This window comes from Prorops nasuta, unplaced genomic scaffold (assembly GCF_024137725.1).
Source record: "Prorops nasuta isolate Cenicafe-Biocafe unplaced genomic scaffold, Cenicafe_Pnas_1.2 PNAS00035, whole genome shotgun sequence".
In the NCBI taxonomy this organism is placed as follows: Eukaryota; Metazoa; Arthropoda; class Insecta; order Hymenoptera; family Bethylidae; genus Prorops; species Prorops nasuta.
The window spans coordinates 205,038-221,445 of record NW_027116832.1 but is presented as its reverse complement, the minus strand read 5'-3'; the positions used below and the strand labels follow the sequence as shown (position 1 = coordinate 221,445).

The 16,408-nt window shown below is 31.0% G+C and overlaps 1 protein-coding gene across 7 annotated transcripts in view; it reads right to left on the bottom strand.

Annotated features, from left to right (window-relative positions):
- Positions 1-108: 108 nt before the first annotated feature.
- Positions 109-16,408, bottom strand: part of LOC136783810 (uncharacterized) — a 19,741-nt gene continuing 3,441 nt past the window's right edge. For 3 of the 7 annotated variants that reach the window (XM_066744095.1, XM_066744097.1, XM_066744093.1), the window contains exons 2-12: positions 13,724-13,826; positions 10,990-11,081; positions 8,646-8,755; positions 5,942-6,064; positions 5,590-5,742; positions 5,138-5,319; positions 4,664-4,966; positions 4,390-4,580; positions 4,055-4,243; positions 2,898-2,954; positions 109-1,802 (exon numbers count right to left, since the gene is read on the bottom strand). In XM_066744095.1, the coding sequence (XP_066600192.1) occupies positions 1,569-1,802; positions 2,898-2,954; positions 4,055-4,243; positions 4,390-4,580; positions 4,664-4,966; positions 5,138-5,319; positions 5,590-5,742; positions 5,942-6,064; positions 8,646-8,755; positions 10,990-11,081; positions 13,724-13,817 (1,728 nt within the window). In that variant the 5' untranslated portion in view covers positions 13,818-13,826 and the 3' untranslated portion in view covers positions 109-1,568. Of the gene's footprint in view, positions 1,803-2,897; positions 2,955-4,042; positions 4,244-4,389; positions 4,581-4,663; positions 4,967-5,137; positions 5,320-5,589; positions 5,743-5,941; positions 6,065-8,645; positions 8,756-10,989; positions 11,082-13,723; positions 13,827-14,637; positions 14,891-16,408 lie in introns of those variants that run through there. The other 4 variants (XM_066744096.1, XM_066744094.1, XM_066744099.1 and 1 more) reach the window with 4 other exon arrangements.

The window sequence follows — 16,408 nt, the reverse complement described above, 5'->3', positions numbered from 1 at the left end:
GAACAATTTTGATAACGTTCACTTATTTCTCCATTTGACAAATTTTATTGTTCATTAACTATCTCTAGTCGAATGTAATATTAATATATAATATAGAAATTTAAACGATTTTATATATATATATATATATATTATTTTATTATAATAAAATTACATAACAACTAATCAATCATTACTAAACAATCGTCGAGTGTTAACGAATCCTTTCATTAATTTACCTAATCTGACTAAAAATTTCTTTATTAACAAGTAAGAGATTTCATATTCTAATTTAAGTTTACAATAATTACCAAATAGTGATCTTTCCGTAATATTGATCGAAACGCAAGTTTCGGAATATTCGAACAATTTTACTCGATGATTATGATGATCGTTAATAGAATTATAATTAAACAATGTGAGTTTCGAAGGACAATTGCAATTTTCATAAAATTAAATTATAAAATACTTTTAAGTTCTAAAAACGTTGTGAGCTTTGGTGAAAATTTTATAATAAACATTTTTTATTTCATTTAATATAGTTATGGTGAATATATAGTAATATATAAATTAATAAGACCAAAATTTGCTTGATCCTTAAAACAGAGAGCAACATCTTTGACGAGGTCTTTGAGTATTTATACATATACAAAATAACAAACGAGAAAGCATTTCTAATAACTTATTTAATTTGTAAAGTGTAGCGTGTCGCAGGAGTGTTTCGGTCTCATTTTTGCCCTAAATGAAATGAATCAATTGTTTCTTCAAGGTCAAAAATTTAATTACTTTTTTAAATTACCTAAAAACTTTATATCGATTCGCCAAGTAAATAATGCACGATTTTTAAACAATATTGAATTAAGAAAACTTGCAATATTTACAATAGAGACCGTGCATACTAACACAATGACAGTGAGATAAGAATGTATATTGGTGTATATGCATACTATCAGCGCAAACTATCGGTCAATTTTCGCAGTTTTTGAGTGTAATTTATTTATACGTATACAGTTATACATTGACACTTCGCTATCATTGTGTTGGTGTGCACGGTCTCTATACGATCTACCTTTGCAATGGGACCTCGACTATCATCAACTATAATTGAGTGAGAAAGTGCTGTATCGGTGCATACTAAGTTGAAAAAATGTAAGTTTCCTCATACAGTGAAGCTTTCATTATAGGAACTATTTTTTCCTCTATTTTATAAATTTGTAAACATTATATTTTTGCAACAGTATGGATGTTCCATTAACAAAGATTCGACTGTAGGAAGAATGGGAAGCTGAAGGCTTCGAATAAGTAACCCTATGATAAATATAGTGTCAGAAACGTTCTTGAAACGTTCCAAGAATCAATTTAAGACTTTGCAGCGTTCTAGGAATATTCTAAGAACGTTCTTCACACTATGCATGTTGCATGGACATAAATTCCTCCAACCTTGTTAGGGACGGATAAGTTTTTAGTAAAAGAGAGGGGGAGGGGGGAGGGGTAGGACCGTGAATGAAAAGACAATACAAGGGGGGGGGGGGTATTTAATTAGGATCAGGGCTGAATAACATTCGGGAAATAAATCTGATCTGATAGAATCAACGAAGTTTCTGATTGACTTGATCGATGAGATCGTCGATCCTCTGGGATGCTCCGCGAAATTTGTTTGGCTCGGGACCAATCATCTGTATTAATTGCGGTACTTCTTGACCACTGATCTGCGTAAAACGAGCCAAGGATTTCATACAAGCATACAACTGATCCTCTGCTGGCTCCCCGTTGAAATATTGCAGCAGTGCCATCGTCAATTCAACAGCCACGTCATCGAACACCTGCAAAATTTTCCCATTAAAATCAATTTCATCTTTATTAAAAATTTCCTACAAAGATTTTGTTTTGTTAATTTCTTGTAAAAGCTTAATTACTCTTTAACTTAATTCATTATAATTGTAAATTATTATATTTATATAAATATGACAATTATAATAAATTATACGTTTATAAATATATGACATATAGGTAGATTGTAATAAAATGATAAATTATTGCCAATTATATATATAGTTAAATTATATTATACTACTGTTTCTATATTGGTAATAATGTAAATCTGATGAACTTTTTTTGGGAAATATTCGATTACTTTAATTACTTCGAGCGAGACTCTTCCGAATCTCCTGATTTCTGTATACTTCACTTGTTCAAACAAAAGCCATTTATTTACATTAAATTACGTCCATTCAGTCAGTTTTGGTAAAACGACGCAACGCAGAATTAATACGTATGTATATTGATGGGTAAACCTTAGAGAGTTTTAAGATAACGAGATTTTGTCATCAGAATTAACCCTGACCAAAATTTTCTATACTACTACTAATTACGTTTTTATAAGTGATCTTTATAATTTACATAACTTTAGATTTTATAAATCAACATAGTAATATTGCTTATTGTTTAAACTTGACATGGGTTATTGTTATTAATTACAGTTTCTGTCATATTCCTTAAAAATCTGTTTAACACCACATTGACTCATGGCAATGGTGAATTATTAACATAGACAGCTGATGAAATTACTTATTATATTACCTAATAGGATTAATTAATCAAATCATCTGACACCAGTAAAAGATATTTAATGTTTAGTTAAACTGATATTAGTACATTAAAATAAATTATGCAACGACATTAAATTAACTTAATTTTTATAACTCTGATACTTTATTTTATTAATGAATTAGTAATTATTTACTTTATATTTAATATTTGTTAACGTTACGTATAATTGAATTGGAACAATTTAAATGCATAATATTAAAATAAGTGTTAAGCATTTTTTTACAGAGACTCTAGGAGATCTGCATACATTGTACAATAGAAAGTTCAGCTTACCGCTGCAAAAGTTTTAAAAATTTTGGAACTGGTACCTTAGAAATGCTGCCTTTTGGTAAAAGTCGTCGAAGATTTTTGCTTTTGTTCATTTTCTGAAAAAATAGGGACCAATCTCTCGAGGCGTATCCATTTCACGTGACAACAACGCAAATATACGTCAATACGGCAAACGGCCATCAAGCTTAACGTCAAATAAATATTTACAATATAATAATTTATGTAAATTTCTTCGTTAATCAACAGAGCATTACTTGATATTCATTAAACTCGTTGTCCGTTTATCTGTGGGTTACCATTTAATTTTTGCCATTGACTGAGTTTTATGTATTAATAAAGGCAGCACCTCTGTTTGACGCTTGTATTCTAATAGAAGCATGTTGAACCAACTGTTATTCAAATACAATACAACAAAATTCGTTGAAGCAACAGGCAGTGAATTGTTTAGTAGCAGCGGTTCGTTAAACTCACTATCTGAATAATACATAACATATATATTTAGATATATTTATATAGTTCCATTGAGAATGAAAATGCTCGATTTTTGATCAAATACTATTTTTTCCTATTTAGAGTAAAATGATATTAATTTCACTATTTTTATTTATCATCTGTGTTTTCTTAAAGAAAATAACTTATCTTTGAAATGGAAAATTTCTTCAAAAATTAATCTCTTTGCTGCTCAAAGAAAAACAAATAAAATTAATTATCGAGTATAATATAATTGTTTATCAGTTTAACTAAATAAATGAATTGAGACAATTTAATGAGACGCGATAAGATGCAAGTTTCTTGAAACAAAATTGCTGAACGGTATTGAACATTTCATCAGTTGCAAATTATATTGGCCCATGTAGAAAAAGAGGCAAATATTATGTTACAGGATTCTTATAGATTTTCTAAAGTCGTTAACAACAATTTGTTTAAAATCTTATAAAATAATCAGTCAATTGAGTCCTTCTTGTGGAAGGCTTCTTTATAAACTGTAATTACAAATAAGCAGAAATGCACGTTTTTAATACAACCCCTCCCCCCCCCCCTCTTCTCTTTATATCTAGATAATTTTAAATAACAGATGTAAATATTGAAACGAATATTCGAAGATTGAACCATAAAGATAGGCATGTTGGTTGTACAACTAAAAATTAGTTTTGCTGTTAATAGGAGAGGGAAAGATACAGACCACAGTTTTTACCTCCTTGCAGGCAAGGTTATGAATTATTGCAGCTCCACAGTTCTGGAGATCAGGTGTTGAAGAAAGCAACGAGTGAACAGCTACTTTAGTGGTAACTCTGATATTGCTAATATTTTGATTCTGGTGCTGCCATTCTGATATGTATAATAACCACTCTGAACTACTAAGATTCTCAAACAAATTGGCCATCTAAAAGAATTATACAGCATGAGAAATAACAATTTAAAAAAGATACAGCTTATTTTATACAAACTTTAAATAAGAATGAAAATAACCAATATTATACAGTAAAATACTTATATCAAATAAGTTAAATCTCGTTTTAATAAACTTACAAATTGTGCAAGAGGCAACTGTTCTTCTGGGGGATGTCGATCAATGTCAAAAGCATAATTCATTATAATGTGCTCCCTTCTGTCCTGATGTAATAAAAGGATAACATCGTCTTTCAATGCAGCAATGGAAAGAATATTTAACAGCTGTACTCTGGCTGCTGTATCTAATGACTTGTCATAAAGGATTCTTCCTAAATTTAAACAAATTTAATTATATAAAATATTTCATATGCCTTTATCAGTTTTTTAAATAAATAAGTGATTTACTACACACCAACAAAATTAAGGAAATTGTCCCCCAAAGCCCAAGACCCCTCGTCTTCCAAGACATATTGGCGAAGTTCCTCAACACAGATTTTCTCATCGCCATTTAATTTACCCTCCAACGATTTAACAAGACCATCGTATTCCGATTTAACATCCACTAGATCCTTGAAGACTATAGGTGGATCCCGATGACGTTTCCTCTCTTCCAGTTCCTGCTTTTCAGATTCTTCCATTTGTAACACTCTCTCAGATGGCAGCATGTCATCACCCAAAGGGCCACCATTGCTAGATTGAACTTCACTCACTGCGCCTGCAAATGTACAATAATGTATTAATTATCTAGAAATAAAAACAAAAGTATTCTTGTTAATCTAGTAAATAAAAATGAAAATAATTAAAAATTTTTGTGAATATTAAAAATTATAAATTGAATAAGTACTTTAAAAAAAATAGAGAAATAAAAAAAGGAAAGTTTATTTACTTCCACTTTCTGCCATATCCACTAAATTACTGGAGCTTGTACTATAGCTATCACTGCTCCTTCTGCAGTCTTTCGAGCTTTTCTCCTTCTTCTCTTTCTTCTTCTTTTTCTTCTTTCGTTCTTTTCTAGCAAGTTTCTCGTTGATCTCGTTCCTCCTCTCTTCTAAGGCAATGGAATTTAATCTTGAAATAAAAAAAGTTTATTATTTTATTTTCACAATTACAGCATATTCTTATAATTTATTTAAATATATATATTTCATAATAATTATTTATCATCATGTAGTATAATATCCTTAATACCTCTACCCCTCTCCTAGATATATCAGAGAGTTAAAAATAATAAAATAATTTTAACAATTACATTATTTATTAAAGCCAGTTATAAAATTCTTTTAAGGAGATTAAAAAAATTGTTTACAATTGTTAAATGGTATTTACACAATGAAATACCTTGCTTCTTCGATAGCTGTGTTAAGAAGCTGAAATTCGGGCGAAACTTCTCTCTGGACTCTGGCTTCGACGAATCTTTGTCCAACGGTGAAACCAGCACTGGCGCTAGTACTCAAAGATTCTATTATTGGGCGTAGAGTTTGACCAAGGGGTCTAAAAAGAAACACGTATACAATGAGTAACAATGCTAACGATCGCAATTAAATCGAACCATCGATTGTTTAAATAAAAAAATATTCTTATAGTAATAATAATAAAAAAAAATAAAACTTAAAAATATATATTTAACACGAAAAAATAATATTATAAAAAAAATATTATAAAACAAGATTTGATGTTATTTTTTACTCACGATGAAAAAATTTCTTCTGGTAGGTCGAGAATATATTTGGGAATCCCTTTGCCAACCAAAAAGTTGCTAACTTCTTCCGTGAAAATATTGCAATTGTGCTTAAACAAATTATAGGCGCCTGGTCTGTACAAAGAAGAGCAAAAATTCTTAGTTAAATATAGGGCGATCTAAAGATAAAATATGGAGGATACCGTTAAATAATAATAGGAAGTATGAAGTTAAAATAGAATTGACGCGTCATATTAATAATATAAAAGGAGCAGTTGTTTCGAAAAACTATAAATAAATTGGCAAAAATAAATTTTATGATACTATTAATAAAATTTTTAATATTCTGTTACTTTAAATAAATATAGTATATACATCTAATGATTTTGTTTACTTTAAGAAGAAATGGGGGACGAGCTTCAGTGATTTGAGAATCAATGGCCAGTCACATACATGACGCAACTGTTAGTTTTTTTTATTTTAAAAAATATTAAAATTATATTTTTCAAAATGAAATCCGAATATTTATTTTTAAATATAGCGTGTCTTAGTTCTATTTTTATTAATATATATAAACAAGCTCTAAAGCCGAATCTTAGCAATATTTTAATTAAATTTTTTATATTTTTTTATGTCGAAATAAATTTTTAATAATAATATATAATATAAAAATATGTGTGTGAAAAAGCAGCATTTTTCCAGGCATATTTACATAATTTTTATTAGCTTTCACGTTCTTAGAAATTTTTGCAACAAATGTAATTCTAAATTTTACAGCTTTTTCAGTATAGTTTAAAGTTAAAAATATGTGTGTCTCTCTATACAGTTGCATTGACGTAAACAAAAACAATCCTATCAAAAGCTAATTTTATTCAGCTGTTCTTTCATATTTTGTATATTACCCTATTCAGGTTACTATTCCATTCTAAACGTCGAGTAATCTTGAAATATACAGGGTGATTCAGAAGAAATGTGCCATACTCTAAATTTGTACTGGGTATACATATATAGAATATATTAAAATACATTTTGTATTTTCTCATGATTTTAATTTTCTCCAAAAACAATATCAATAACAATGTCACTACGTGCTTATTATATTTTAGCAACAATATTCATGTGATTAATTTTTTAAAAAATCATTAATGTTTTAAACATTTTATTTATACAGTTTGTAGCTATTTCTCTCTGGATATTAAATTAAAATAAACCTAAGCAATTGTTATTAATATTTTACATGGATAAAAATGAAAATGACAAAAAAAATGCAAAAAGAATTTTAAAACTGTTTCTGTGTACATAACACATTCCTACAGTTTGGTATATTCTACCAGACTCACCCTGTATATAGTGCACATATATATTTTTATATTTAAATACACTTTTTTATCTAAGATTGCAATTTAATAAAAAACTTTCAACAAATTTTCTCTCAATCGACATTTTTTATCACTTTTATATCAAATTTGTTTATTAATTAATTTGAAACGTCAAATAATTATATTTCAAACTTTGAACTATTTTCTTTTTATAATATTTTAAAACATATAAATATTCCAGTATTTGGTCCTTGAATTATCTAGCTTGCAACATTCTTTTAACAAGCGAAACACGTATTTTTGTCCTATTCACGCATTTCAACTATTTACAGCCACTTTCCTCATCGGTTTGTCTATTTTAAAACGTCAACGCGCCACCAAACTATAGACTCAATCAAGAATTCTGCTGCACGAGCACCGGTGGTTACCATGTGTTTCTCTGGATGTAAGAATATGAAAGATTACCCGAAATATCGACAAAAATTAAAACGTGACGTTTTAAACTTTATGCGAAAAAAAAATAATTATAAAAAACGAGAAAATAATAAAAAAAAAATCAATATAATTTTTAAGGAGACAGAAAAAGAAGATAAAAGATCGTATTTACCGTGAGGGAAGAAAGAGACAAAATTTTTACCAGAGTGGAAGAATAATTTTTGACACTGACGAGGCGATGGAAATTATTCACCGAACAAGAGACAGAATTTATTTTTCTTTCGCTGTAAAAACGAGTCCGGGCGAAAGTTTGGGAGAAGATTAAGATTGTTAAGGGGAGCTTTTTCGAAGATGTTGAAGGACAGTGAAGTGGAAGGGGAAGGATGAGAGGGGTGGGGTAAAGGAGGGATAAAAGTGGGGCAAGAAAGGAAAGAATGGTAGGAGAGGAAAGTAGTATATATATATATATATAGTATGGGCGAAGAGAAATTAAGGGGAACTTGGAGCGAAAAGGACGAAGAAAATGAAGAGGAGGGGGAGGGGGGGATTTGGATGAGGGAGAAAATAGAAGATGGATATGGAGGTGGTTAAGAGGGTGGGAGAGAAAGAAGTGTTGGTGGAGGGGGGGGGGGGGAATAAGGGGAAAGTAGAGAGAAGAGGGCGAAGAAAATAAAAAGGGGGGGGGGATTTGGAAGGAGAAAATAGAAGATATAAAGAGGGGGTAGTAGAAAAAAAAGTGATTATAGGAGGGGGTAAGGAGAAAATGGAGGACGAAGAAAATAAAGGGGGGGTTGGGGTTGGAAGGAGAAGATAGAAGATACAGAGGGGGAGGGGGGTAGGAGAAAGAAAAGAATCAAGGGAGGGGGTGAAGAGAAAATGGAGGACGAGTATAGAGGGTGGCATGAAAAAATTAGAATTAAGGGGGGGGGGGTGGAAGAAAGAAGAAAATGTGTTTTACTCACGCGAATGTAGAACTGTTTAATCCACTGATGTACTCGAGAAAGACCATATAGGAGACGTAAGTGGAGCCGAGACTGACGATCTTCTGCGGCTCTCCCAACTGCGTGCCACTCTGTAAGCAAGCAGCAACACCTACCAGCTCACTCACGATCGTTTAAACTTGGAGAGAATCAGCTTCTCAGTTCGTATGCTTCGCTACGAGCTTGTAGCCGCTCCCCGTTTTACTCTACTTTTCGGTATCAATTTTACCCCCACTCTGCATCCTTTTTCTCGCGTCAATTATTTTCTAATATATTATGTACTCGAAAAATTCTTCATTTGTTTTTTTTTTTGTAATTTCTTAGAGTTATATTTCAATTATTTTTATAATTTGGTTTGCCTTCTCCACTCAACTTCTTTTCCTAGAAATTTCCCATTCAAGTAATTTTGTTATAAAATTTTTTTTTTTATAATTTTTATTTGAGTTTTATTTTTTTTAGTTAAAATAATTAATCATCTTGGAGTTTTTCTCACAAATTCAGGAGTTACACTCTTATAATTTTCTGAATATTCTACATGTAGAAGACGTATGTACTTGTATATACATATAGTGATAAAACTGCCCCTTACCCCTATTTCTCAGGAAGAATCTCGGCAGCCGCGGATGCTATTTTTGGATCGGAGATAAATTCGAGACGCGCATTGGTTACGGCTTGCCAGAAATAGCGAAAAGCTTAAGAGCATTACGACCCCTGGTAACGAGGAACAGGAACAAGCCAGACCCGGAAGATCAACAATTATCCTTTGCCGGGAATGACAGAGTTTCTATTAAATTCGTTATAAATTGCTTTCAACATTATAACAGCGATAAATTATGTTTCTTTTTTGTTAATTTCATTTATCCTTATTTATTTATTCGTTTATAAACGCTTTAATATATAATTTTAATTTTTTTTTCTTTATCACCCTGTATAATCTGTGAGACATATATAACGTCCTTTGATCGGTCTCTACGAATTTCTTTGAAAAATTCACCTATACAAAAACAAGAATGACTGATAGTTCCATGAATGATTTAAACTATTTCTTTATGTAAAAAAACGAGATATGCTTCACTTATTAAAAAAGTTCATTTTTTTCTTAATCACCCTGTATAATCTGCAAGGCATATAACATCCTTCAATCGATCTCTACGAATTTCTTTAAAAAATACATATTCAAAATAAAAAACGAAAACCTTATATATAATTTCAAGAATATTTTTAAATATATTTATACGAATAAAAATGAATTATTTATTTTCGAATTTTAGTTTATCGACTATAGGGCCTATACAAATGTCGGTACCGAAGAAAATACCATCTATGAGATTATTTTACGAGTGTCGGTAATGCAGATTCCAAAGATTAAATAAAGTCTATATAAACACAGTCTTTACCAAAAAAAAAAAAAATTTTTTAAAAATACCACACACAATATCCAAAGGACGTTCCAAGTACATCAACAGGACGTTCGAATATCCATAGAACATTCCTAGAATGTTTTCAAGATTTTTGTGCCAAGTCACATTATTTTTTCAGTTATCTACATATATTCAATATTCCTCGTGACGTCACTGTTTGTCACGAGAACTCAATGATGCAAAAACAACTTAAAAGCTTCGATACATCTCTCGAGATCCCATAGCGTACGAAATAAAATTAGAACATAATTTTACATAAATAATATCGTCTCCCTCGGGCCTACTTTCAAGATAAATTGACTCTCATTGCTTGGATTCTCGTCATCACTGTTCATGACGTCAGCAACCACAAAATTCTTCGGACGATTTATTACGAATCTCAAGGTATATTGCAATTCTCAAAATTTAGCAAAGCAGATCACGAGCAGCTGCATTGTTTATGGACAAGAAAATAAAATAGCGACCTGCGAGGTTGCTGGTTTTTGGCGTGGGACAAAAATCAAGTAGTGCACATCAATGCTTTGTCAGACACAGGTAATCAAGCTCGACCAGTTGGAAAATTAATTGCTCTACGGTGTTTTATTATCGAATGACGTAAATAAATGAAAAGTATTTCTTTGAATAAGAATATTTTTTGAAGAGACAATAATTAAAGAGGGGAGGGGGGGGGGGTGGGGGTAAGAGTGAGAAAGTAGCCAAGATGAGACTGTTATGTATATTTAGACACAACCAAACCAAATTTAGTACCACAGCTCCACATCCTACCATATCGTATAGCCAACTAGAATCACTTGCTTTCCAAATGCTGTCAATTATTTCCTTTTTGCGATTATAAGACGAAAAGGCCAAAAATATGAAAATTTTGACCAGCCTTTCAAAATTAAATTAAACGATCAAATACATACGGGTCTGCAACTCTGAATCCCCATTGAGCCGAAAAAATATTCTCTGCCATATACAACGATCCCTGTGTGCCATATTCCCTCTAATCGACGCCCTGAAACGAAAAAAATTGCAATAAATTACTACAGAACAAAATTAATTTTTTTATAATAATTAAGGAACTTGATGGATGATAAGGCACTTCTTTGTACAAATGGAGTTACTCTTGTTTATTTCAAAATGTTCAACGTCTAATATTTGCCCCAAAAATATTAAAAATAAAAAAAAATTAGCAAAATTATTGAAAATATTTATTTAAAAATACAGAAAATTAATTAAAAAATTGGAGACTGAGATTAATGTTCGACTGCACAATTTTGAGGGAACTCTAATATTTCACCGCACTGCTTTTTAAAAATGGGGCTTAAATGGATCACATGATGCATGTTTCACGATGATAAATCGTTGAGAGGTGATGTTGATAATTCGTCTTGTGGAAATGTGAAATCTGGTTTAATCGGAGTCGGGATAATATTAGAGATGAATCATGTCCACTGCAAAATGAGTGCAACAGCAGCACCAGCTCTGACTTGGAGTGCACTTATGTACTCGCACGTGAGATAAGTTCACGTAGCACGAAAGCTACTTTTTTAGGCAATTACGTAATACACAGCATTTGTATACATAGACAGATCGTAAAACAGTTGATAAAAGCCTCGTAGCTAGATAATTCAAAGAATTATCTTAAAATTTTGCAATTTTATTATTATTATAAACAAAAGCTGAAATTATTTCAATTTTGTTTAGGCAATTACGTAATAAACAATATTTGTATAGATAGACAGATCATAAAACAGTTGATAAAAGCCTCATAGCCAGATAATTCTTCGAATTATCTTCAAATTTTGCAATTTTATTATTATTATAAACAAAAGCTGAAAAAATTTCAAATTTGTTTAGGCAATTACGTAATAAACAATATTTGTATAGATAGACCGATCGTAAAACAGTTAATAAAAGCTTCGTAGCTAGATAATTCTTCGAATTATCTTAAAATTTTGCAATTTTATCATTATTATAAACAAAAGCTAAAAATATCTCGATTAATTCTATCATTTTTTATCAACATTAATGTTTTATTAATTTAGAAAATGGAAATTTTTTGTCTTTGGGTGGAGACACGAAGAAGCACATTTGGCCATGAAAATATTTATTAGTCACGCATGTATTGGTTGATTGCACGTAAAATACACAAATAGAAAAGTTCGCTCTTCTCTTATGAAAAGTATCATTGGTCTCGCATGTCTGAGACTGCTCGAGCACGTGAGCCCAATGATCTGGATTATTATTGACTCGAGTGCCAAGTTTAAGGCAACCAAATCGAATGTTTCTATTATAAACAATGAGAAACATTCGATTAATTTAAACGTATGCAATATGACACACACTTTCTCAGAATAAATCTGAATTTATAATTTTTTATTGTTCCCTTCTTGAACATTTTTATTGGTTTTTAATAGCGTTAAAAAATTTACATAATAATTTGTTTATTCGTTAAAATGGTTCTTTGGAAAAAATTAATTTTTTAATGTTTATAATCGTCACGAATTTTCGTACATTCTTCTGCATAATTTAATAGACAAGTAGAATAATAATAGCTCGTGGACAAATTTACGCGGTCACGATAAACGTAAAATATTGTTGACTTTAAAGTAGAAATGTAAATTCGGTGCAACTCAGCAGCAATTCACTTGGTTTTCAGGGTTTGCTAAGGAATTTGAATATATATATATATATATATATATATAAGATAGTTTTAATTAAATATTCTGATATTATTTATAAACTATAAGAAAATATAAAAAAACAGCAATTTTATTTTCCATTTACGTAAAAAATAAAGAGATTTAAACGGTGTTTTTGTCAAAGCCAGCTCAGTCGGTATTAATCGGTATTTTTCTACCTACAGACGCATTATCCCCTCCATTAACTCTTCGTTATACGTGCAGTTACTCACGTGCTATTTTTTCGCTTAATATAATAATAATATTGCAGTTGAATAATTTTTTGAAATCAGAATAAATTTTGTACTGTTATAAAAAAAATTTTTTTGTTTAAATCCAAATTAATTTTAATTCAGGATTCGGAAATAATAAAACGTTGTTTTTGGATCAATTTCGACAAATTTCATCGCAAATGCGTAAAATTATAGACGACCACTCATGATCCCCCCATCGACCAAATCGCTTTATTCGCTTCCTATACTTAACGTTAGTTGGCAGATAATATGATTTTTGGCTTGAATATAAACAAAAACAAAATATGACATTATAGTAAAAGTAATTGCGATTATGACTCAGCTTCGAATCACATGAGTTTTCAATGCAAAACTTGTATATTTTGAATCAACTCGCCTTTTATCAATATTAAAACTATTTGAACGAATATATTCGTTACTTGGAAAATTTTCAGTTTTTGATGATAAAAAATTTAATACACAAAATACGTGGTTGTAGCATTATTTTAAAGCCTTAATTAATGTTGAGGAAGATGAAAAAAAATAATTATAATAAAATAAGTAAAAAAAAGCGAGTCTTTATCTCGGTCGGTAATAAAGGGTATTTTACTACTTACAGTGAAGAACCTATTGTTTCTTGGGCCCGTTTACTTAAATTTTTTTTAAATTTTATAAAAATAACTGAATTAACTTTTTCAGGTACGTGAATATTTAGCATAATTTATAATTATTTGACTCACCAATCAGGGGCTCCGACATCAGGGCGGCTGTGCCATTTGACAAATCGTAGACATAAAGCTCAACGGAGGTTTGGACATCAGAGGTATCTTCCATTTTGCGTTCCTGCACAGAGAAAATCGTTCCCTCAGTGGTCTTCCTACCAGCAATTTACTCTAATAGCTACTACTCTATCTCGTTGTTGCAATTACACGCACACATACAAAGCTGTCGATATGAATCACGAAAAACAATCAAGTTATATTTGTTTCTTTTCTAAATTTAAACTGCCATATTAAACCAAGTATCTTAGCTTATAAAAAATGTCTTTTTTTATATTATGAAAAATGGTCAACATAAATTGTTATGCTTTGCACGTTATAGCTAATTTGAATAATGTTTATAGTTGCAGTGAAAGATAGAAATTTCATTAATAATTTTTGTTACATTAACGTCTAATTAATAATGTGAAGTAAAGAATATCAATATCAAAATATAGCCTTGAAAAAGTAAGGAATTTAACAAAAATTTTTGAAACACTAATATTCGAGCTGTGTAAAATCGGTTCAGTCAGAGGAATTCCTAGTACAACTTGGTTCTTTGAAGGCTCCTAAATAGCTTAAACTATTTTTGCTAAACCACATTAAACCTCAGCTATACTTCACATAATCTCTGCTAATCTCAGTGGGTCAGTAAAATGAAATTTTTAATTTTTCAAAAAGGGAATTGTACAATTTTTTTTCCTTACCGATTAACACAGAATTTTTAACATTGATAACAAAATACCATAAACATATTAATAATAATAAAAAAAGATAAAAGACCTTAGCTGGAATACAACAAAATACTTCAACAATTGTCAGTAACGTCAAGCAAAATTAACACAATACAAAAAAAAACAATAAAAAGATAAATACAAAAGCAAAAAAGGCATTACTTGAAGGTTTATTACTTGTGAAAAAGATAAATCAAAGAAATAATAATATTCAGAGTTCCGTCGATGATTTGTTGAGTGCGTTGAGCGTGAAAAACAATAACAATAAAACTGGCGAGTGTTTGAATAAATGCAAAAATTTGAGCGCGTTTGAGAGTTCCCGCGCAACTGAAAGAAGAAATTTGAATGAAATGTTTCTCGAATCTAGCTTCGAAATGATTGGGGCACTTCGCGGGGGCCCAGGGGCGTATCATGCGCCTCTCGAGCGCAACGCTGTGACGTGACACGACACGACACGACACGACGTAGCGTTTTGACGGCGTGGCGTCGCGCAGTCGACGTAAATATACCGTTCTCCTCTCAGTTCTCGCAACTGGCCTATTCTAGCTTTAATTTAACGCTGCGTCGTGGTGGCTCTTGTCCCTCTCGAGTCTCGAACCAACATGTCTGGCTGGAGATTCGCTAGACGCGTCACCTTTGGCGAGGAAAGGGGGGAGAAGGCCCCCCACTCCTCTTGCTTTCTCCTCCTATAACTACTTTTCTTTGTATATTTTCTCTCGTTTGTTTTTCTCACTCTCCATCCACTAACCCCTCCTTTTCTGTCTCACTGACTCTCCATGGCCCAATGTAGCTAAAACCTCGGCTAAAACCAACAGCTCGACTAGAAGAACTTCATCATCCACTTTGGACTACCCAAGCCGATGTTATTTTAGTGACCCTTGTTTCAAAGAGAATAATCTTCTTGTACGAAATCTTTGATTGGTCAGATTTTCCTAATTGCAAGGATAGTTTTGTTAAAATTTTATAAATCATTTTTAGGAACAAAAGAAAGTTTACAGGAAGACGTACATTTCTGTTCACCCCCCCCCCCCCCCCAATTTTTCAATAACCTTGCACTTTTAAAAGAATACTGACGCATTAAAAAAAAATATGCTTTGACCAGATCTCAAAATAACAATTGTTGAAAATCTTAAACCTATTTTTAACATATTGTTATTATTATCAAGGATTTGTGAGCTTAATATGGCGTACAAATTGTTAGTTGCAGATAATAATATCAAAAACGTATAAATGTAAAAGCAAAAACCTTTAGCAAATGGAATTTTCGTCAAGTCTATAGAATTAGTGCTGTTTATTTTCTTGCCTGTAGTGTTAACCAACGGTGGGCAACATAAACACACAAAAAAAGCAGTACATTCTTATAGGATTTATACAGGGTGAGGCACTAAGCTGCGCAAGAATATGAATCCAGAAAGACCTGTATTTCTTAACTATAAAAGATATTCAATTTTTGCATAGGACCTTTTCGAAGCCTCTTGTTTTTTGCTTTCAGAAAGGTCATTTGTGAAAAATGAATATCTCTTATAGTTATAAAGATACGCGGGTTATTGTATTGATGCTTTGGGACGACTTAAGTGCTTCACCCTGTATAAGTTTTCTCAGAATGTAAACAATGATATCTTGATTATAAAAGGTAGAAGAAAATTGAATCTTGAACCGTAGTACATACTAACAATTTTCGTATTTATTTAGTAATGAATGACAAATGAAATATTAAAAATTATCTATAAGTTATATGTTAAAGTAAGCACATTGTTTAAAGTTAACAAATAATATTATTCATGAAAGAAATACTAAAAATGATTTTTACCAGGAAATATTATACAGAATTATTCAGATAAAACGAATCAAACCATGGCCTTAAATGCTTTTTAATTTCGTAACTAGAAGAGATAGCAAGTTTTGCTATAAGACCTTTTTGAACGAAAATCAA